General features: G+C 44.6%; 3 protein-coding genes across 26 annotated transcripts; 1 reads left to right on the top strand and 2 right to left on the bottom strand.

Annotated features, from left to right (window-relative positions):
- Positions 1–2,063: 2,063 nt before the first annotated feature.
- On the bottom strand, positions 2,064–13,173 carry LOC125546236 (protein MITOFERRINLIKE 1, chloroplastic-like). 22 transcript variants are annotated; one of them, XM_048710413.1, is made up of 12 exons: positions 11,917–13,173; positions 11,018–11,183; positions 10,816–10,912; positions 5,507–5,610; positions 5,318–5,364; positions 5,028–5,192; positions 4,188–4,412; positions 3,897–4,082; positions 3,668–3,810; positions 3,343–3,558; positions 3,092–3,226; positions 2,064–2,758 (listed from the first exon to the last, which is right to left on the bottom strand). In XM_048710413.1, the coding sequence occupies exon 1, from the start codon at positions 13,077–13,079 to the stop codon at positions 11,949–11,951; it is 1,131 nt and encodes a 376-aa protein (XP_048566370.1). In that variant the 5' UTR covers positions 13,080–13,173; the 3' UTR covers positions 2,064–2,758; positions 3,092–3,226; positions 3,343–3,558; positions 3,668–3,810; positions 3,897–4,082; positions 4,188–4,412; positions 5,028–5,192; positions 5,318–5,364; positions 5,507–5,610; positions 10,816–10,912; positions 11,018–11,183; positions 11,917–11,948. The 22 variants fall into 22 exon arrangements, 21 of the variants coding, with proteins under 21 accessions (XP_048566370.1, XP_048566365.1, XP_048566368.1 ...); XM_048710408.1 differs by having other exon boundaries at positions 5,318–5,610; XM_048710411.1 differs by having other exon boundaries at positions 3,897–4,055; positions 5,318–5,610.
- Positions 2,321–11,553, top strand: LOC125546234 (DNA-directed RNA polymerase V subunit 1-like). Of its 2 annotated transcripts, XM_048710401.1 has the most exons (18): positions 2,321–2,456; positions 2,593–2,728; positions 3,947–4,062; positions 4,153–4,206; positions 4,975–5,145; positions 5,340–5,498; positions 5,596–5,751; positions 5,838–7,415; positions 7,491–7,663; positions 7,965–8,025; positions 8,123–8,247; positions 8,500–8,660; positions 8,780–9,054; positions 9,163–9,336; positions 9,427–9,570; positions 9,661–10,670; positions 10,896–11,004; positions 11,094–11,553. In XM_048710401.1, exons 1-18 carry the CDS (start codon positions 2,361–2,363, stop codon positions 11,250–11,252), a joined length of 4,857 nt encoding a protein of 1,618 aa, XP_048566358.1. In that variant the 5' UTR covers positions 2,321–2,360; the 3' UTR covers positions 11,253–11,553. The 2 variants fall into 2 exon arrangements, with proteins under 2 accessions (XP_048566358.1, XP_048566359.1); XM_048710402.1 differs by lacking the exon at positions 2,593–2,728 and having other exon boundaries at positions 2,361–2,553.
- A 1,057-nt stretch (positions 13,174–14,230) lies between the features above and the next one.
- LOC125546235 (PH, RCC1 and FYVE domains-containing protein 1-like) lies at positions 14,231–19,375 on the bottom strand. 2 transcript variants are annotated; one of them, XM_048710404.1, is made up of 6 exons: positions 19,035–19,375; positions 16,207–18,229; positions 15,975–16,121; positions 15,229–15,640; positions 15,105–15,118; positions 14,231–14,768 (listed from the first exon to the last, which is right to left on the bottom strand). In XM_048710404.1, exons 2-6 carry the CDS (start codon positions 18,127–18,129, stop codon positions 14,634–14,636), a joined length of 2,631 nt encoding a protein of 876 aa, XP_048566361.1. In that variant the 5' UTR covers positions 18,130–18,229; positions 19,035–19,375; the 3' UTR covers positions 14,231–14,633. The 2 variants fall into 2 exon arrangements, with proteins under 2 accessions (XP_048566361.1, XP_048566360.1); XM_048710403.1 differs by having other exon boundaries at positions 15,105–15,640; positions 19,035–19,374.
- Between the last annotated feature and the right edge of the window lie 3,446 nt (positions 19,376–22,821).

Below are 22,821 nucleotides of genomic sequence, written 5' to 3'. Positions count from 1 at the left end.
TTTAAAAAAAACTTGAGGGTGTTTCTACAAAAAATATCACATGCACAACGTTTCAACCACTGACAATGGGCCCTGGCCACGCTGGCATGCCATGTAGGCAGTGAATACATCCGTGTACGGGAAATGTGACTGTATTTGCACGTCCATGCAAGTTTGATGACCAGAAACACGTATTTTGCAAGTTTATGCACCAAACTGACCATCGATGCAACAAGGGGGCAGCATGTAGATTAGATTGGGGAGTAGATTGATTGATCCTGACTTCCTGAGACAGTCGTATGCAGCATAGTATGGATTTTTGGAGGGGCCAAATGAGAATATTTGCTTCCATCTAAGTCTTCTGAAAAAATCCCTTCAATGATTTTGCATTGGGCTGGGGGAGGGGGCCATGGCCCCCTTAGCTATACACATAGCTCTGCCCTGATGATCATCATACAGGCGTAAAACACTACAACGCAGGCTGGAAACACATGCTTGACGAGGCTTAGATCATCGGGTAGATCGATCAATCATTGGAGCAGTCATACACTGATCGATTCTATGCAGCCAGAGATACAAGAGATAAACTGGTACATGAGATGAGTAGATGCATCTACACAAGGCTACATGCGGCGGCCGTTAGCATGCATAAGCTCAGGTCGAGTGCAACTGAATTTGGTTCTAGACTATGCAAGCAATGTGATAATCCGTCAAACCAGGGAAAAGTGAGAAAAACTGCATTTGCCAAACACCTTCATAGTTTTGCTAAAACTAAGAAAAAAATGTGGTTTCTAAAAACTGAAGTACACATTGCCCGCGCATTGGAATACTGAGGTTTTCGGTTACTATAGTCTTGGGAAAACTGTGTTGCCAAACTAGGCCTTAAGCATATCTTAATGGAAGGAACTTGTTTTGCCACATGCATGATCAAAGCACAACATGTTTTACTATTCATCCCAAGTGCACATGCATCCGGGAGCAGAAGGACACTTTCTTATGTGAGGGTTGAGGCCTTTTATGGGCAAATCCAATTTTGCATGTACCGGCTTCCCTACCCCGCAAAAATAAAATAAAATATCAGTCTTATGAAGTTTGACTGAAGACCACACCTCTGGGTGCACTATAATGCTTTATAAAGTTAGATTCATCATGAGATGTATTTTCATATTACACTTGTTTCATATTGTAGATGTTGATAATTTTTAATATAAATTTGGTCAAATTTTATAAAGTTTGACCGAAGACAAACCCTAATACGTGGACCCAAAAAATGGAGGAAGTACGAGCGAAAACCCAAGTATGTATGACCCTGCCGTGAAATGCATATGTTGTGTATTCACAAGTCAGAACGCATAATAATAAAACTGCTTCCGTTCAAGATTACCAGTAGTACGTACTAGTAAAGATGGAAAGGGAGTGAACGCATTCTACATGTTATGTATGTATGTATGTATGTATGTATGTATGTATGTATGTATATGAACTTAGCTTATTATACTTTTCTTGGTGATTCGTGGTGTTATGGAAAATGTGGTTCTTCCAGACTTAGGTTTTAGCTTGTACTCCCTTCATGAAGAACCCATTTAGGCTGTGTTCGGTTGAAAGGGATTCGAAGGGGGTTTGGCAGGGATTGAAGTGGATTTAGTCCCCTGCAAGTCAAAACCTTCTCAAATCCCTTCCAATCCTCTTGTGGAGGGGTGTAACCGAACAAGGCCTCAGGAGCATCTCAGGCGCAAGTGCTCTGATTTTACTATGTCCCCCACCTCTCCGACATCGTTATGGGTGAAAATCCGAAGCAGCTAAGAAGAAGGCTGAGGAAAACGATGTTGTTGCCACCGCGGCCTTGTCCTGTCCTGTTGGTGTGTATGATCTAACCTTCCACCATTTGCTGATTCATGTGCTAGGCGTGCTTGTTGTTTTCATAGATGTTCTAGTTCTATACTTCGTATGTGTTTACCTGTTTAGATATTTATGGGTTAAATCAGTCAGAAAAAATGCTAATTTATCCAACATATGTCGACCCCCGTATGTGAACTGCATTTTTTTTTGAAAAAAAGAAAAGAAATAGCCCACTTGTTGAAATGAGAAGAAGAATCGAGATCATTGAGAACCAGATAAACAGATGGAAGAAACTAGAAGAGAAACAGACAGCACTTTTGGGTCTCATTTTTTGCAGGGGCACCTTTTCTTTTCTTTTAAATATTAGGAGACATACACTTAACGCGTGCTACTGCAGTTGGGTGCTGGTCATGGTCAGTGAGTGAAAGATGGCTAGCTCTCAACCCAGCTCCCTCACAACCCAGCTCCCTCGCTCCCTCACTCTCACTCAACTCTCTTCCAATCGATCCATCCACCGGTGCAGCTCGCCCACAGCACCGGCGATGGAGACGGCAATGGAGGCCGGCGATGACCCTGCGTTCGTCGCGGAGGGCACCGTCACCAGCATCAGGCTCGCCGTCGCCTCAAACCAGGAGATCGTACGTAATTGCCAAGCATTTCTTCTCCTCTTTCACTCCAACCAATCATGGCCTCTTCGTCGTCTCCTCCCCCTCCTTCTTCATAGCAGAACAGCAGGTGATTAACTAACCACATTGATGGTCGCATGCATTGCAGGTGAAGGCGCAGCCGATGAAGGAGGAGTTCCCGGTGACGCACCCGAGCCAGCTGGCCGGGAACCCGGCGCTGGGCCTGCCGCTGCAGCTCGGCCACTGCGACTCCTGCGGCGCCACCGACCTCGCCAAGTGTGAAGGTGACTCACTGGCTCCTCTCTGTTTTATACCTGCTACAAAATCAACCCGGCCAGTAGCTTCCTTGGTTAGCCCATCAATTAATCCATGCACGGAGAAAAAGAATAGAAGCATCAGTAAACGTCTGCAAACGTGCGGCTAAAATTTTCTGACAGTTTAGCATGTGTCAAGTTAGAAACCAAATCCAAGTTTGACAAAACTAAACTAGCTGTTTACAGGAGCATAGGTAATTAAGTTGGGTGTGATAGTGTAAGCTGCAGCTGTTTGACACTTCTGCATTGCCTGAGACTTCCAAGTCAAAACAAGATCTGTTTATTTAGAGGTTTTTGTGAACAAAATAAACAGAAATCTGGGTCATGACGCACCTGATTTTCTAGGTTCCTACGAACAGTGGTGTGCCCCTTTAATTTAGCGATGAATAGTGCCACTTCACGTCTACAAACATGCAGATAAAACTTCTTAGTGGGCTAGCTAGTTGCCTAGTTCAGTGTGTGATAATCCTGCACAGGTAGTTTGGAACCGAACTTGAGATTATTTTTCAGGTTCCTGAAACTAGATAAAACCAAACTGAACGATATTCAACTAAAGTTCAGTTTATTCGAGCACAAATACTTACCTACAGTAGGCAAGATCACTCTGTTGAAACACAAATAGTTTGATATGATAACAGCTGATCTGACTACTCACTTGAGTATTATACATTGTCAGAGTATTCTTGCTAAAATCAGTTCTGCGTCAGCATTTGTCTCAACTGATAGGATAGGTATCTCCTGTTCCTAAGCTTTCGGCAATACTCCAAAAACTCGGCTGAAATAACAGCATCTCATTCCACCTGCAAAATATTCAGCTAGACAGTTTACTGGAAGATAGAAAATTTAGTTGCCTCGGTTAGATCACTTTCTAGGAACATAATAAACTGTTCGATATGATAATGGTCACACCTGGCCGTTCAGTTTACTGTTGTACACTGTCAAAGACATTGTTGATAAAAGTCAATGCCGCAGCATTTATCTCGACTGATTTATAGTGTGTTCCTGAACTGAGCTGACAAAGAGATTGTTGTAATGACATTGATTCTGCCCACCTGGAAATTTTGCATGCACATCCATGTTAGGTTCTGCAATCTTTGATCTAAGATTCTGAATCAGCCCATATATGTGCATACTGCACCTTCATTTATTATTTTCTGACATAACTCGTCTTCTCATGGCTGGCTGAAGGTCATTTCGGGTTCATCAAGCTGCCCGTGTCCGTCTACCACCCAAGCCATATCACCGAGCTGACGAAGATACTCAACATGATCTGCTTCAGCTGCCTCCAGTTCAAGAACTGCAAGGTACATGCAGAAATTAAACCCTGCCCAAGCATACTATGGTCAGTGATGTAGTGGCTAGCATTAACATGGAATTTCTGTACTTTGCAACAGAAACAGAAAAGTGTGGAAAAGGAGAGCAACTTCACCTCATGTTCATACTGTCAGGTAATTAAGTGATAACTGATGAAGGAGATCAAACTGTTCAAGTCTCCTTTAAGTTGCATTAGTAAGGTCGGGTTGGTATGCATAATATGCACATTCATATGTAGCTCACTCTAATTCTCCGAGAAAATCTCAAGGTAGCCGAATCTACTGCTAGATAGATCGTAACTGAATCGTCGATGATGAAAAAAAATTCCAAAAAGTTGCTGCTGCAGAGATAGCGTTAAGCAGCTAAATACAAAACAAGTGCAGGTAGTTCAGCTTAAACACTAGAGCAGTCAGAGAAGACGATGAGCTGAAATTTGGAAGTGACACTAGCATAACAGGTGCTGAAATTTGAAATTTGGATCTTCCCAGAAAGATGTATGATCCAATTCAAAAGCAACAGGTGCAGAGTTTAAAATGCATGCAGCAACTAAAATATCAATTATCTCCAAAGGAAGCAAATGCCATGCTTTATTTAACACACATTGTGCAGTAGCCTAGACGTCTGTTATGGCTAAATTCCACCACATTACCCAACCCTCAAACAGTACAAATCTCCACTCAAATTTCAAATTTAAATTAAGACTATTAGTTAAGTTATTGGTGGCTAATGTTAGTTTCTGGTTTTAGTTTCTGAGGAGCATGCCATATGTACAGTACAAGCACCAATTAATTATGTCTTGCCATGGTTCAAATTTTTTATTTGGAGTATTTTTTCCCTTAATCCCTCTAACTAACCAGCCACTATTATTTCCTTTGTCGAATTCTGCATTCATCTTCTTCCAGGATCTCCCACCAATCCATGTTGCAAAAGTCAAGAAATCCAATGGAGCCCTTACCTTGGAGCTGAGAGTGCCATCCAGGAAAGAACTGGAAGAGGGATTTTGGAGCTTCCTCGATCAATTTGGCTTTCACACGAAGGGCAGCTCTCACTGCCGTCGTTTATTCGCAGAAGAGGTACTAGTACTAGACAGAGACTTGTTGCTCTTGTGGCAAAAGCCACCCTGCAAGGGAGGAGGATGTAGAACAAAAGTCTCAGAACTTAGTTGCTCTGCTTTGCATTAGAAATGGTTATGACAAGAGAAATTAATGAATACTTCAAGAACTAATAGGTGCTAGAGATACTCACATTTTGTTCTTCTGTTTCTTAGGTTCAGAAAATAATGGAGAAGATCTCTGAAAAAACAAGAAGGCAGATTGCTGCTAAGGGATATATTCTTCAGGATGGATTTGTGATGAGCAATCTCCCTGTTCCACCAAACTGCCTCCGCGCTTACAATGTTTTAGATGAAACAATCATGTGCTCTCCGGTAAGTACCTTTTGAGACTCATCACTCATATACTTTTGGTTGCATCAGAATTTCCTTCGTTTCACCGTCACTCCTGACTTTTTTCTCCATTCTTTAGGATGCCTCCACAAACCTGCTGAGGAAAATCATACTCAACGTACATAGAATCAACAACTCAAGGGTTGGCCCCCCAACCTTCAAAGAACATGAGGTGGAAGCAGATGATCTTCAGCTTGCCATTGCTGACTACATCAAGCATGCAGGAACAGCAAGGGTATGTAGATAATATGCAAATGAAATGCATCTTATCTACTTGATCAAAACTGTGTGTTCATATCTGGTGCCATGTATCTTTCATAGGGTCCTCAAGATATCACCTTTAAAAGTCTGCCTGCAACAAAACAATGGCAGCAAAAGATGAAGGCACTCTGCATCAGCAAGAGCTCAAGCTTCTCATGCCGTGGTGTGATCACAGGTGACCCATACATTCCTATGAATGTGGTAGGAGTGCCTGATGAAGTAGCAAGGCGAATGTCAGTACAAGAGCGTGTGAAAGACTACAATATTGCTCAGCTGCAAGGCATGATGGATAGAGGTCTTTGCCTGACACATGAAGATGCTAAGTCCGTCACGCACTCCTTGGATGTGGGGAAAGCAAATAAGAAACGGACCATACTGAAGGTTGGTGAAACGGTCAACCGGAGAATTCTGGATGGAGATGCGGTATTTGTCAACAGGCCACCAAGCACAGACAAGCACTCAGTCCAAGCAATGTATGTCCGTGTACATACTGATCACACCATCAAGATCAACCCACTCATATGTGGACCACTTGGGGCAGATTTCGATGGCGACTGCGTCCACATTTTCTTCCCAAGGTCAGTGTCAGCAAGGGCTGAAGCTATAGAGCTCTTCACGGTGGAGAAGCAGCTGGTCAGCTCTCACAATGCAAAGCTGAATTTTCAGCTCAAGAATGATTGCTTACTAGCTTTAAAGAAAATGTCTGCTAGAAAGTATTCCAGAATGGAGGCCAATGAACTTATAAATGCAATGTTCACGGCAGGGTTGATTCCCAAGAAGCGACTATCAGGTGGACCAGAGTGGAGTTTCGCTCAGATTCTAGAGACGGTACTACCACAGAAAAATAAAATATTAATCAGAGACTTGGTTGCTGGCACTATTACCATCTCATCAGTTCTGTCCATGAAGAATCCAAGGGAGGCCATAGAATTTCTGAATCTTCTGCAGCCCCTACTAATGGAATCATTATTTACTGATGGTTTCAGCGTAAGCCTGAGAGACTTCAATGTCCAGAATCCAATACCACAGACAATACAGCATCAGACACTTGATCTTGACAAGTTACGGAAACCAATTGTGGACTTCATTACTTCTTCTGACATTCGCTTCTTGGTTGACCAAAAGAGAGATTCAGCCATGACCAAAGTAGTGGAGCAGATTGGTTTCTTGGGACATCAGCTGCAGCGCAACAGAAGATTATATTCTGGCAGCTTGGTAGAGGATTGCGTATCCAAGTCGCTAAGCAAGTGCGGCAGCAGCACCAATGGTTGCCATCCTTTGGAGGCACATGGTTTTGTCAGGAACTCATTTTGCAATGGACTGAACCCATATGAGGACCTACTCCATTCAATATCTGCAAGGGAGAAGACAATACGCGCATCTAAAGGACTTGTGGAGCCGGGCGTTCTCTTCAAGAACATGATGGCAATGCTCCGAGATGTTGTAGCATGCTATGATGGAACCATAAGAAACTCATGCGGAAATTCAGTTGTCAAGTTTGACTCGACAGACTCATCCAGTTCTGTGACACCAGGAGATCCCGTTGGTATCTTGGCAGCCACTGCAGTTACGAATGCTGCATACAAGGCAGTGTTAGACCCAAATCAGAATAACATGGCCTCATGGGACTCAATGAAGGTGAGAGGCTCATTTGGTCAGTTACATCTACGACTTCGGTCCATATGTTCTGACTTCTGATTGTTGCATTTACAGGAAGTACTACTTACAAGAGCTGGCTCTAGGAATGAAAATGACCAAAAAATAATTTTGTATCTGAACAAATGCTCCTGCGGCAATAATTTTTGCATGGAAAGAGCATCGCTCGCAGTTCAAGCCTGCTTAAAGAGGACCAAAGTAGAAGACTGTGCTACTGAGTTCTCAATCCAGTATGTACCGTTCATACTTCCATAATTATTTATCATACTACAATGTTCCTTCTGCCCCAAGTTACATACTATTTTCCCAAACTATGCACTTTAGTATTAGTTTCACATGAGTGAATCATAAACATGAACAAGACTAGCAAATTTTTGTTTCTTGACATCGTATTGAACTTGGAATCTTAGATCAGTCCAGTTCAGCTTTACACTGTGTTATAAAGTTATAAGCCAAAATCAAATCACAAGTAACTACTTCTTACATTTCAGTGTATACTGTGCTAGGCTCACAATCATTGTCTTGTTTCAGTTATCAACAACAAAATATTCAAGCAACACATTGTCTTGTTGGCCACATTCACCTTGACAAGGTATTTTTCCTTTTCTCCTACTTTTCAAATAGTATAATTGTTTTTCAGCATTATCATCAAGACTATATGTTGAAGAAATCATTTTGTGCCCTTACAGAAGCAACTGGATGAAATGAACATAAGTATGCAAGGTATTCTTCAGAAATGCCAGGAAGAAATATATAGATGCGGAAAGAAGAAGGGGCAGGTGAATCAACTTATGAAGAGAGTTGTGATCTCAAGGTGCTACAATCTTTTATTGTTTTAACCTTGAAATAGTACAGGAGGCTTTATTTTCATATTCTTCTGAAAGAATATTCCAATGGTTGGATTTAATTTTCAGATCCGCTAAGATTTTAGTTGTTTATTTGGTAACTTAAGTTGAATAATGTCCTTCATTGGGATTTTGGCATGCTACATTGAGAAAATCAAGCATGAGCTTTAAATGGTCTATTCTCTAATTTCTGAACATAATCTGACATTTCTTCTTTGCAGCGAATATATGTGCTACCAGGATGCAGATGACGAAGAACAGGTCTCCTGTTTGCAGTTTTTCCTGACAAAAAGTGTCACCACACAATCTGAATCTTCTACGCGAGTTGTCCAGTTGATGGCCAATACCATTTCTCCTATACTCCTGGACACAATCATAAAAGGTAAACCAAAAGTTCAGTCATACTAGGTATCATGCATATAGAAAATCCAGATGAATATGTTGATAGTGCTTATGCAATTCTGCTTACTAAACAGATGTTCTCTTGCATTTTTCTCCCAGGTGATCCACGAGTTCAGGAGGTGAACATAATATGGGTTGAACCACAAGACACGTGTTGGGTCCAGAACTCCGGTACAGAGCAGAAGGGCGAACTGGCGCTGGTAATCACAATGGATAAAGACTCAACTGGGGAGAGTGGTGATGTCTGGGGAACAGCAATGGATGCATGCATCCCTGTGATGGATCTGATCGACACTACCAGGTCTGTGCCCTACAGCATCCAAGGAGTTCGGGAAGGGTTTGGAATTTCCTCTGCCTTTGGTCGAGTCACACAGGTCCAGCTAGTTCTTGCCTTTTTACCTTTATGATGAATTTAGTAGCTTCTATTAAAGCATTACTCATGTTCTACTTTCTTCTTTTTATGCTTTCGACCATCCTTCCAGCACCTTTCCAAGGCAGTTGGAATGGTTACAAAATCAGTTCTTGAAGAACACCTGACTACTGTTGCAAGCAGCATGACCTGCACAGGTAACTTGCATGGCTTCAACAGCTATGGTTACAAGGCCACATTCAAGGCCCTCAAGATACAGGCACCCTTCATGAAGGCTACACTCGCTGTAAGTTCTCCATTTCATTTTGTTTTGAACCCCCCATTTTGATGAGCAAGCGTTGGCATTGATTAAAACACCGAGAAAAACATGTTTCAGAGGCCATTGCAATGCTTCGAGGAGGGTGCAGAGAAGGTCTATTCTGATCAGTTGGATAGTGTTGTGTCTACCTGCTCTTGGGGCAATCCTGCACCAATTGGGACCGGTTCAGCCTTCAAAATCCACTGGAATGATGAGAACATGGTACAACGAACATTTCACCTGCCTATTTTCTCACATGTGTGCATCACGCAATTATTTTCTCCCTTCTCTGAACCTCTTGGTCTTCTACAGTTAGCAGGCAATGAGAACCTTGGAGGGTATGGTTTATATGAATTCCTCACAGACGTAGAAACAACAAGAGCCACTGAAGATAATATAATTGTTCCATACGGTTCCTGCTTGTATGATGTTGACAACCTTGAAGAAGATGAAATCGAAGAGGATGGAGTCTTATGTTTGGGAGGAAACAGTCCAATCTCTTGGACAGACAGGCCAAAAGCAAATCTCCTGTTGCATGATCTTCAAGGTTGGAGGGCTGAACAAGGGCACCAAAAGGTGCCAGCTGCAAATTGGCAACATGGTAAACATGTCGCCACAGAGTCAAGTGCCACTGGTGGATGGAACCAGAGCAGTTCTACCACGAAAGTTTATCAGAGAAGGCAACGTAATAGTAATTGGAGCTCAGATGTAATGCAACAAGATGGTAACCCAAGTTGGAACAAAGCATATGTGGCAGGCCCGAGCAACACTGCCATTACAGGGCCAACAAGTGGCACTAGTGGATGGAACCAGAGCAGATCTACCACGAAAGTGTATCAGAGAAGGCAGCGAGATGGTAATTGGACCTCAGATGCAACACAAGAAGATGACCCAAGTTGGAAGAAAGCAAATGTGGCAAGCCAGGGCAACTTTGCCATTACAGGTCCATCTAGCTCTGGTGGATGGAGTAGAAAGACCAATAATGTTGGTAGAGGTCGAGGTGGTGGTAGAGGTGCAGTGTGCAAATCAGAGGGATCACACCGTGGAGGTAACAGTAGGTGGAAAGCCCAAAGAGTCAATACCACAAGCGCCCCGAACTTCCACATTTCAGGACCATCCAACTATGGTGGACGGAACATCAAGACCGGCAATCTTGGCCCAAGCCGTGGCAGAGGACCAGCATGGAGATCAAAGGGACCAAACCGGGGAGGTAGCAATAGTGGACAACAAGGGAGTTCAAACTTTACACTAGCGGAACAGCAGATCCATGCACAAGTTGATCCAATCATGAAAGAAGTAAAGAGGATCATCCGTGAATCAAGGTATAATATCTAGCCCATTGCAACTCTAAAAAGACACAAAGTAATGAAAAGTAGCTACACTTCTTCAAGTAAATGATGATATGACTGTTTGATTTAAGTTTGAACATCACAAAGTCCAAGTAACTGCAATGATTGAAAAGTGCACCTTCTCTTGTAGACCACAAGTGGCTTCTTCTCTATGTTCGTAATCCTTACTCGCAGTCCATCTATTCCCATACTTTGCAGGGATGGCATCAAGCTTTCTGGAGATGATGAGAAGTTCATTGTTGAAAATATTCTCATGTACCACCCAGAGAAGGAAAAGAAGATGGCAGGGAATAACAATTACATAATGGTAAGCAGCATACCTTTCAGTCTTCCGATGCATCACAAGAACCAAAACCCAAAATTGAAACTTGATGAAATTTCTTCCCCTGCTTGCAGGTTGCTAAGCATCAAAAGTTCCATAGCTCCAGGTGCTTGTACGTCGCATCCTCAGATGGCCCTCCTACAGATTTCTCCTACAAGAAGTGCCTAGAGAACATGATCAGGATTCACTACCCACATGAAGCAAGTTCATTCTGCAGAAAGTACTTCCAGTGATGAACTATAGCGTGTCCATTCGCATCGAACTGTATGCGCTTGCAGTAGTGCAATGTCTAACCCACTGAAATGACCTCATCTGGCATACACGATTTATGTGGACTCTGATGTCCATAAACTTGTATGATTCGGTGTGCTTGAAATTATTCTACGACTGTGATGCTATTTCTGAACATTAGGAAACAAAACCTGGCATACATGAATTTCTGTGGTCTTAGTGTCCACAAACTTATATATGTTATGCTTGAGAACATTTTATAACTGTGATATTTTTTCTGAGCAGTAGCACTCAAAAACACCATGAATGCTTTGAGTTAGTGGCGAACACCAAAAGTTAAGGTTTGTGAGCTTTCATTGTAATCACACACACGCTTCACATACACGTAACACACACAGAGAGAGAGAGAGAGAGAGAGAGAGAGAGAGATGGAATGTTACTGAAAACACCGACCTGAAAATGTATGCCGCAAATAAGTAACCACTAATCAAAACAAATGAGAGATTCACAACTGTTTCATATTATTACTTGTTGTATCCTTCAAACAACTCTATAACTGAATTTAAATGACACTAAAGCAAATACATCTGGCTGGTACATCATCTGCATAATATCATAGCTAGGTAGCTACAAGAAAAGTGCACACTACCCAGAACAAGCGATTACCTTCCTGAAAGAAGGAAAGGAATCATACACACTCAGGCAGCGGCAACTCCGGTCTTGGTCTCGGCAGCGGCCTTCCTCTCGCACGATTCAAGGTATGACTTGAGGATCATGAGCCTGGCCGTCTCGAAGGCGCAGTAGCCAATCGCAGCGAAGCAGGCGCTGTGCAGGACCCTCGGTCCGATCCCCCGGGACAGACCCATCAGGCCTTCCTCGGCGATGACCTCCTGCATGGTGCCCACCACCGTGCGGCTCCCCTGGGCGGCGCCCACCCTGGTCATCAGCCGGGTCTTGACAACGTCGAGCGGGGTGGTGAGCCCCGCGGATATCGCGCCGGCGAGCGCGCCGCACAGCACGCTCTCCCCCGGCGTCAGGTTGGCGGCGTTGCTCTTGCTGAGGGCGAAGGCCTTGAGGTACTCGAAGGAGGAGTAGCTGAGCACGCCGGCGGGGAGGTTCCGGAGCAGGGTGGCTGCGTACCCCGTGTAGAGGCCGAAGAAGCCGTCGGCCTGGAGGATCTGGAGCAGCACCTGCCAGGAGCGGCCCGTGGCGGCGCCCGACTGGAGGCGCTGCGTGATGAGCTCCTTGGGCACCATGATGGCCGAGGAGGAGATGTTGCCGCTGGCGCCGGCGAGCGGGGGCACGAGGAACGGGGGGAGGTGCGGGCGCAGCAGCGACTTGGCGAGCTCGCAGGTGCCGAAGTAGATGGCGGAGGAGGTGGCGGAGCCGAGGATGACGGCGGAGAGGCCCCGGTAGAGGCCGAGGGGGCCGTCGGCGCGGAGGATGTCGGCGAACACCTGCCAGGAGCCGCGCGAGGCGGCCCCCGCCTGGAGCCGCGTCTTGACGGCGTCGAGCGGCAGCAGCGCCGCGTAGGTGAAGGCCCCCGCCGCCGCCCCCGCGCACGCCCCGATGGCCGCCCGCTCCAGCGGCGTCGGCGCCTGCGGCTGGGACTGCGCCTGCGCCTGCGCCGGGGCGGCGGGGGCGGGGATGGAGAGCGTGGAGGAGGAGAAGACCGGGGCGCGGCCGTGGGGGGTGGCGGCGGCGGCGGGGGAGTGGTGGAGGAGGAGCGAGGTGAGGTCGGAGAAGAGCGAGGGGAAGTCCTGCGAGCGGCCGCCGGCGCCCGGGAGCGAGAGGGAGAGCGGCTCCCTCGGGCGTCTCGCCGGCGGCATCTCGCCGGCGGCGCCGCGGGGGGTTCGGTGGAGGCGGGCGGGGGGATCCGGAGAGGAGGTGGAGTGAGATTCGGGAGGATAATGCTGCGCGTGCGTGGTATCTTCTGATTATTAACCAAGATGCCTTTTATTTATTTCAAAAACTTGCAGTTCGAATTTAAACCCTTTGATTTGAAAAACGATGTGCTTGCATCCGAATTAAAATTGTCCGTTTGAAAATTCGGCAGCACCCTTCCACATTATTGTTTGTTTGTGAACGCGGTCGTCAAAGGTTGAAAATGACGGAAATCAGACAACTATCTACGACAATTACATTTAACCATTCGAAACGCCAAATTTTACTTGCGACAGTGATGCCATGATATCAACTCTTAAATAATAATCGGCGGATAATTATGAACCTTTTTTTACTGATCTATCGCCATATAAATATGAAAACATTTCTTTGTATAAGCAAATAAAAAAGTGTTAACGAAAGATGCCAAATAAAAGAACAGAAATATAAGGCATTGATCGCTGAAATTTTGCTTTTATTTCAAAATTTTGCATTTCGAATTAACCCTCCGTTTGAAAATCGTGTACTTGCATTCAAATTCAAATCATTCGTTTGAATATCTTGCAGTACCCTTTCACATTTTTGTTTGTTTGTGAACACGGGTAGGACCACAGTGTCAAAAGTTGAAAATGACAGAAATCAGACAAATATCCATGACAATTGCATTTAGCAACTCAGAACACAAAAATTATTTGCAACAGCGATACCACGACATCAACCCCTAAATAATAATCAAGAGCGACATAAAATTTAAAATCAAATCTTGGTATAAGCAAAAATAATAATAATAATAATAATAATAATAATAATAATAATAATAATAATAATAATAATAATAATAATAATAATAGGAATGTTAACTAAAGATCCCCAAAAAATGATAGAAGGCATTATTAGCTAAAATGTCGACTTTTCTATTTATCTTCGTAAACATTTTGTCCCTGATTAAATTCACGCATGATGCCACTTTACCTGATACTAACCCTTTCCACATGATTCATGGCCAGAATTTTGGTAGATGCCAGAGAAATGGTGGTATCAGAATTGTTGCACCACAACATGCATCAACATGATATCACAACTGTATCAGACAATATTGCACCACAACATCATCATCATCATGTATATTAGCTCTGCTCGACGCCACGTCAGCACGTACAAACAGTTGCAAATGGAGAAACTTCTGCAGATGACGACTGAAGAATTTCTGCGGATTTTACAACATGAATTAGCTACAGAATTGGGGAAAGAGGAGTGGTTCCAGGCTCTGATGAACACATCCTCTTTCCCACACTAATAATTGTCACCTCTATATTTACATTACATCAGGGCAGCGCTACAAAGCCCCTGCATGCCTCTGCCTGCTTGCCTGCTTGCCTCAACGGATGAACTGATCGCGAAACAAGAAAACGATTCATCGGAGTTACAGGAGCAAAACTGAGGCCTTCCCGGAAGCTCATGCGATATCCGATGATTGCCGGGGCAGAGCAGGTCGGTCCTCAAGTCACCGAGCTGACCGGGTCGACGCGGCCGACGACACCCGCTCGGAGCTCCTCACGCCATACCGCTCGTAGACCTTGTCGTGGTTCTCGTTCCACCAGCTCTCCGCTTGATGCTCGCCGAACCGTCTTCGGCTGGATAGGAATTCAAAAAAAAAAGGAGGTGAGGAGCAGGCAAAATTAGAGGACCTGAATATGTCATGGTTCTCAATGAGATCCTGCCACGAGCTTTGTGCCTTTAGCAGAGTAGGTTGGCAGCAACTGCAGTGCTGATTAACCGACCGAGTTAGTTGTGTGACAAAAACACTGGACACGTGTGGTGATTAGACAACTGAATCAGGAACGAACAAACAGCCTTCTATTCTCAGAGTGAATTGTTATAACCTACCATGTCATATTTATTAATGAATGAAACAAGACAGGGCATGACAGTAGTATTTAGGAGAGAAGCCGAGAAGAATATCAAATTACCTGAAGCGTACCCTCTTGAGATCCCGAGTCCCATCAAGAAGCGTCGTCAGTGTTATGTATACACCTTGTTCATACTGTTCAATCCATTCGGCCTTAACTTCGGGACTGGACAGTGACAACGTACCTCGAGATCTGTAACCATCCTCGCCATTTTGGAGGGACATAGTATCCATGCTAGCACTATCAGCCGCTCTGCGGCTTGAGGCGAATAATTCATCACTACTGCTGTGCGCTCTTCGATTCGAAAGTGCGCCGTCATGGGGGCTTGAAACCCTGTGTCTGTGAGCACTCACTTCATTGTTTTCATTAACACCCGGCGATCTCTGCTGACCTGAGATTCCATTTGGGTGCAAGGATCGTCCAGTGTTCAGGCTAGGCACGTTCAATGCATTGATAGACTCATTCCGTGACTGGTGAACTGAATCCAAATCCATGCTAGAGTAAATGGAAGCATGAGACTCGATTCCATTTGGGAACTGTGACTGCTTTGCATCGTTGCCATCATCTGGAGGCAGTCTTTCAGCCATGTCCTTGAGCTACAAAAGCCACGGAAAAAGGCAGATTCAATAATAAGTAGAGAACAGATTTCAGAAACAGAGCCAATGGAAGTAGTACTAACTATACAAAAGTTTATATTGTATCACTAGTTTTTAAGATTAAATGGGTATAATCTGACAACACTAAAACAATTGTTCTTTCAATGTTAAAGATATGTCTTCTCTTTCAATGTCGAAGCTCCACCACAGCACCATTAACATGTTTATCTCTTGTCAACCTTAACAACCGACGAATTTATAAGCATGGGATACTGCAGTTACATAACAGTTAATTACTGAATCATGTGTTTTTAAGGTGCTCAGGCAATATTACCTGTGCTGTTAGGGCTTTTATGACTTCCTTAGCAGCTTTGGACTTCGCAGACTCCTCTGCAACCAGAGTCATGGCCTCTTGTACTTTCTTAGCAGACTTCTGTAGCTCAAGTTCTTGAGCCTCACACCGGTGCCTCAGACTGTCGACCTAACAAGATGCATAAATTAGGATTCTGTTAACTAACAGACTAAAAACCAAGCCTACATACTGACATATGAATATTATGAGATACCTGTCCGCGGAGTCTTTCAACTTCCTGATTTAACATCTCGTTCTTTTTCGTAAGATTATCAGTAGCACTTTTCGCAATAGAAAGGCCATGAGTTGTCGGAACTGGTGTGGTAGAACGTGGCGGACTAGGCTTACGAGAGAAAGGGGAGACAGCCCTGGAAGTATTTACCGATCGAACTGCTGGTGTGCGAGTTGGTCTTGGAACTGGTCTGTTCAGATCAGGCCCACCAGATAAAGCAATATCCCTCAACTGAAGAAGTGAACTCATTTGAGGAGACCGAAGAAATGAAAGAGCGTCTGTTTTCTTCCCTTGTTTTGCTGCCTTGCTATCCAAACTTCTAATCATATCCAAATTACTAGGGATAATTGCTTTAGCTAATTTAGTACTATCAGAATTGCTTTCACCTGAGTAGCGAGGCACGGTATCTTTCCTCTTATTAATTGCACTGGAGTCAATGGCATTGTTCAGTTTCAGAAAACAAGAATCACAAACACGGTAAGGCTTTCCAGGATTGGGAGCCAACGCTGCCCTCAACACCTTTCGCGAAGTGCACGCATTGCAATGGACATGTCCGCAATTATGGCAGTTATGCCTCTTCCGGGTAAACCCAAATGGTTGCCTACATGAGGTGCATTGCGACTGCTCCGCTCCTGGCATCAACTTATGTTGGCATATGGCCGCTGTGAAGTTCGCACCACAGGAAATGTGCCGAACAGCTCTGTCTCGTAAGGCTTCAACCAGCGTAGGTATTTTCCTGTCGTCTATATCTCCATGGCCCAACCTTCCATTGGCTCCTTTTCCCCATGTAAAAACTTCACTCTTAACTGTTAAAACCGCAACATGGTAGGAACCACAAGCAACTTGAACAACCTGTTCACCCATAATCTCTTCGACTAAACATGGGAGCTTACCATCTGAGCGAGGATTTCCAAGCTGGCCATAAACAGTATTACCCATGCTCCAAACCTGTCCAGATGTTGTCAGACCCACAGTAAGGCCATGGCCGCATGCTATCCTGTGAAAATCGTAATCAATGAGTGAAGCCACACATGTCGGCTTAACTCGTGGTTCCTTGTCACCATGACCAAGTCGATGTTTGTCGCCATCTCCCCATGTGAAGAGCTTTCCAGAAGATAAACTTGAACTAGACTGAGTCACTATAACTTCTACAACAGCTGCAGTGTGCCACACACCACAGGCGACAGCAATTGTTCTCAGCCCCGATAAAGACTCGACCTCCCTCGGACATGAAATACTTTCTCGGTTTCCATGGCCTAAAACTCCAAAAGTACCATCACCAAAGGTAAATAACTGGCCACTTGTTGTAATCAAGGCTGTATGCCAGGTTCCACAAGAAACATAAGCAACTTGCAGACCGTCCAGTGCTCCTGAAATCCTTTTAGGAATCCAGTGGCTTATGTCAGTACCATGGCCCAAAAGCCCAATGTTGTGTGTTCCATCTCCCCAGGTATACAGTTCCCCAGCTGTTGTCACAGCACAGGTATGGAACTCCCCACAAGCAACGAAATCCACGTTGGAAACCGCTAATGAATTGACAAGGCTGGGGCGAGCATAATCTTCTCGTGATCCATGACCAAGCCGTCCTCCAGACTCTTCACCCCATGTGAAGACTTCCCCATTCTTGGTGACCAAAGCAGCATGCTTGACCCCGCAGTCCACATGATACACATCAAGAACTAAATGGGACTCCAAAGGCTTCGGTAGCAGGACATCCTGCCTCACAGCCGACTTGATTACCGCATCAGAACCAGCCCTGGCAGAGCTTTCACAGATAACTTCACCCCACACATACACGTCGCCTGACGATTCATAGTCATCTTGCGCGGAACCGTGGCTCGATGTGCTGGGGGCACTTGAAGTGCTTACTCTGATGACATCTGAAGCAGCCACCTTGGTGGGCATTTGTCACATCTGAAATCCGATCCCAAATGAAGTCTGGTTCTAAGAACAGTACCAACAAATACAGTCTCCTCCTAATAAGATTGGCCAAACGTTGAACGACCTGCACGGATATTTTAACAAAAGTGAGGTGACAAAAATCTCATTGCACGGATATTTTAACAGAATTATAGGAAGAAATAGAAGCAAAAAATTCGGATGCTACGGCGACAATGGGCAGGGTCATTGGGAGCAAAACAACGGCACCAAACAACGGCAGGTTTATTGTGAAGGCGATGCAGGTTACAGGTACAGAGTTAGCCCACCATGGGAGCAGGACCTAGGTTTGCAGTGCCAGGTGTAGCCTGCAAACCTAGAATTGTAATGGCGTGCGTCGCATCTAGTTGCTTGTGATCTAACCTGTGCAGCCCTATGATTATGAAGCGATGCAATCGGCTAGTTCAGGTTCGTGCTTCCTAAATGTGTAAAAGTGCACACTCCTAAGCTGATAGAGTGCATCGAAATGCATGGAGTGGCATAGTCGCATCACAACACCACCGGTCCAACCCTACACAAATCCACTAGTCAGTCTCCACCCAAAATGAATCAGCATAGCATCAGCAACACGCATGAATCAAGCTCCCCTGAGAGCCGCCGCCATGACCAGCCAGCCTGCATCTCCAATTTCCAGTGGGGAGAAGCACGCCGCGTTCCCCTGCAGAACCAGTCAATCCCCACCAACCCAACCAGCGCCGCCGCAACTACTCCCCCGCCGCGTTCCGCGGAGGAAACCACCGGCTTCCGTCCATCCCACGGCGATAGCAACCGCCGCGAGCGGGAGGAGCCCCCCTGCTCTCGCCAAGCCATTTCGGCGCCCGACACATCCCCCCGGAGCACGCCAGAGAGAAAGATGAGATTTTTCGCCGTACCTGACGGGGCGCAGGAACCGGGACCGCCGCGGAACCCTAGAGAGCTCGCTCCTCCTCCTCCTCTTCCGAGATCCGGGCGAACTGGGGGCGAGGACGGCGCGGCCGGGTCGCGGGCGGCGGCGGCGGGACGGGCGGGCGTCCGGGCACCGGGAGCCCCGGCCTTGCTTCTCGAGGAGGAGGAGGCGGCGGTGGACCGGCGGGCGGCGGCCGGAGGAAGGGGGAGAGGAGGAGAGACCGGAGGCGGCTGCGCGGCGGCTTCTTCTCTCTCTCTCTCGCTGGTCTTGCACGCACGCACGCACGCGAGGAACGGGGCCGCTTTGCTTCCAGCGTTGCCTTGCTCTGCTTGCCCTTTTCTTTCACCATTTTTTTCTCCATTTTGTTGTTACTAATTGAGGTTGAAACAAATGCACCGTTATTTGACTTTGACTATTACCAGCGTTAGTGGTTGAGTGCTGATGGAAGGTTCTGAAAAAAAAAAACAAGCTATATTAAGAAAACTTCTCATCTATTCGTCTTCGATCACGGCAGTCATAAATAATAAAAATTATATCCAGATCTGTAGACCACAAACACTGAAGCAAGCCGAATGCGCGCCGCCGCCATCGCCCACCCCCTCAGATAATTACTTTTCTTTCCCATTGTTTACCGTTCCCTTGCTCTGCTTACCATTGTTCTTCCTCCTTTCTTTCCCGTTTTTTCTGCTTTGTTAATTTATTTTTTGCGAAACATAGTATCAGACACGCGCACGCTCGTACACGCAGGCACACCCTACCCCCTATGAGCACCTTTTGGTAGGTTTTGGAAAACAATGCATCGTTACTTACTTTGACTATTAACAGAGTTAGCGGTTAAGTGCAGACAAAAGGTTCTGACAAAAACAAGCTACTAACCACTGTTACATCTACGATAATCTCCCGCGTCACGGGGATTGACACTATGTAATCACATTTTTTTCCCTGTAATATTTCGGTCAAATTTTGAACTCTTTCGATCGATATTCGATCTCGGCTCCCTTTCATATACATAACCTCTAAGCTAAAATTACACCAACCTTGGTGAGATTGCATAATTATTCTGCTAAAAGAAACATGAGATTGCATAATTGCAAATAATAGTATGAATTAAGCTTAGGAGTGTACAAGGTGACCACGGGTTTGACAAAATCTGAACAATCAAGAACTAGCAGAGTCGATATTCTTTAGGCCTTTATTTAGACATCGATGACGCCGACGGCGACAGTGATGGAAACTGGTTTGAAGAAGAAAAAGACACAAAGTGCCGACCAAACTTAAACAAAAGTCATATCTTCCTCAAAAGAGAAACAACGCCATTTCTTTACTAAGTGGCAATTTTTGGACCTCACCCTCCAGTATCCAACAACTGATGTACCTTTCATTGTGGGCCTCGACGCCTAACGTTTGTTGGTATGTCATGATGTATGCTTACAATTCTTGAAATTCTAAATGAGCATCTTTTTGTGTAGTCCTATATTGGTGGCTTGCAACAAAAATAATTATCGGGCAACACGGTCTGAATCGAGGCTCTACAGAATCAATTTGAAGTAATTTAGGACAAGCATATCACTTTAGACGACTGGCTTGTAATTGAATGGTTAGGAAGATGATTGTATCCTAACTTGCAAGGGACCATACCTCGGGGTTTGACGTATCTACGCATCCTTAAGGCTGAATACTTTTCTCAATAGGAAAATGGCATTCATGTTGATGGCGATTTACATGTGGTGATTTTATCAATCTTAAGACTTTGCAACATATATCTTGGGCACACCCGGCATGAGCAGCACGTCATGGTGGTGTATGTCTATATCGTATTCCGTTCTTGCCAAGCTATAGTGCACCTTAGTAAAACTCGTGCTGAAAAGGATACACTAGCAGTTTTGAATTAACCGTGACGGACAAAATGCACTCCATCCGGTTCAAATTATAAGATGTCCCAACTTTTTTCTGAACCGAATTTATATAGACGTGTTTTAGTGTGTTTGTTCACTCATTTTAATATGTGTAGTATATAATGAAATATCCAAAACTTGTTATAATTGAAACAGAGGTGATAGTATGTAATAATGTCAAGTGACTTGTTCCCTGCAAAAAAAAAACAAAAAAAAAATTCACATGACCTGTTCACTGGCTGGAGATTTGTCGTCTCCGACCGAGCCAAATCACCGAAGAAGAAAACGTCGTGACATGATTGCCTTTACGTGGGGCTGCTTCAGCTCAGGCCCGCGGTCAGTCTCATGTACATTGGGGGCCCATCTGCAGTTCACAGTATTACACTTCAGTTCATTGTATTACACTCGAGCTGTATAAGAGCGTTTTTGACACTAGTGTAATGTAAAAAAACGTTCTTATATTTTGAGACAGAGGGAGTACTACGTACAATTCTTAAAAAAAAACTTACATACTACTCGTCCTTTCAAAAAATGAAATTTACCACTCCTCCTGATCCATATTAGTGATGTATCTAGCACTAAAACACATTTAAATACTTCAGTTTTAGAGACAAACAATATGGATCGAAGAAAGTACTACTTGTGCATTATTATCACTGTGAGAGACATTTCGTCTTTGCTAATCGGGTGGCATTTTTTTTCGAGTATCAGCCATTGAGCATCCGACAGCGTACTGGCGTAGCTTTCGTGGCGGGGCTCGAAATGTGTATTTCTATACAGAATTCATGATAATTTTTTTTGAACAAATAATGAATAGTCTGTCACGTGACTCGTTCTCTTGTAGGCCGAGCTAATCTTGTCGGCCCTGAGACTGAGCCAAAACTCACTCACGCCCAGGAAGAAAAAACGTCTGCTTGCGCTGCATGCTGTCAGCCAGAGGCCACAGTGATCGAACGCACAGCTAAATTACACGGTGGGTTCTCGTTTTTACTACTGTTATCATAAACTTTCATTTATCTACTGTTAAGTGGAGTTTGAGCGCTTCTCGTACCACTACCTCGCAAAAAAATAAAATAAAGGTGCTCCTCGTACTAGTAGATAGATTATACTACTAGTACTAAGATTAAGGAGCACTGAGCGAGCAGACACGATCATCAGGAGCTCCTTTTCATCACTCGATGCCAGTAATCAAACGCGCCGTGTTCCCTCGTTTACAGGCAGCGGATCCCTCAGGATCATTGCAAAATTTCAAGCCTCACGTCTCCCTAAAAAGTATAAATCAAGGCTCATCTCTAATTAAAATAAATAAATTGTGCACGCCTGTTAAATCAGTCCTTTCTTTCCCTCAACGTTTAGCTATCTTTTTTTTTGGATTAGTTTGGATTGCTTACCACATATGCTACGTGGTAACGCTTAGCTATCTCTTGCATTCCATTTCAACATCAGAAAATTAATTTGCAGTGAAAAACAGACTAACTTTGCAAGGAGAAAAAGAACTACTCATAGCAGAAATGAAGCTTTCGGCAAAAACAACTAGTGTTCGATTTTGTTTTGTTTTGTTTTATCTGGAGTGATTGCTGAGCAAGACGGCGAAGCTCACATGCATCATGCATGCATGATGAGGGAACACGGCATGGCTTGCAAGGTAAAGGAACAAATGACTCAATTTTCCCTGCAAGGTTAGATATGGATCGTCTCAGGTAATTAGTTTTTCCTAACACCTTTTGCACATTCTTTTTACATGTGGGTTCCTTCAGATTTTTAATTGCCCTTATTTTCTCAGGGTCAATCTCTACACCATGTTTTTGAATTATAAAACCCGGTGGCTCTATACATGTGATGATTTCGTCAATCTTAAGACTGCCGCACTCGGCATGA

This window comes from Triticum urartu, chromosome 3, assembly GCF_003073215.2.
Source record: "Triticum urartu cultivar G1812 chromosome 3, Tu2.1, whole genome shotgun sequence".
NCBI lineage: Eukaryota > Viridiplantae > Streptophyta > Magnoliopsida > Poales > Poaceae > Triticum > Triticum urartu.
This window is presented reverse-complemented; position numbering and strand designations above follow the sequence as displayed.

Coding starts and splice junctions, on each gene's coding strand:
- LOC125546235 (XM_048710403.1), bottom strand. CDS start 18,129: ATGCCCACCAAGGTGGCTGCTTCAGATGTCATCAGAGTAAGCACTTCA. Junction 16,122..16,206: donor TTGAAAGACTCCGCGGACAG/GTATCTCATAAT, acceptor GCATCTTGTTAG/GTCGACAGTCTGAGGCACCG. Junction 15,641..15,974: donor TAAAAGCCCTAACAGCACAG/GTAATATTGCCT, acceptor TGGCTTTTGTAG/CTCAAGGACATGGCTGAAAG.
- LOC125546236 (XM_048710408.1), bottom strand. CDS start 13,079: ATGCCGCCGGCGAGACGCCCGAGGGAGCCGCTCTCCCTCTCGCTCCCG.
- LOC125546234 (XM_048710401.1), top strand. CDS start 2,361: ATGGAGACGGCAATGGAGGCCGGCGATGACCCTGCGTTCGTCGCGGAG. Junction 8,248..8,499: donor AAGAGAGTTGTGATCTCAAG/GTGCTACAATCT, acceptor TCTTCTTTGCAG/CGAATATATGTGCTACCAGG. Junction 9,337..9,426: donor TCATGAAGGCTACACTCGCT/GTAAGTTCTCCA, acceptor AACATGTTTCAG/AGGCCATTGCAATGCTTCGA.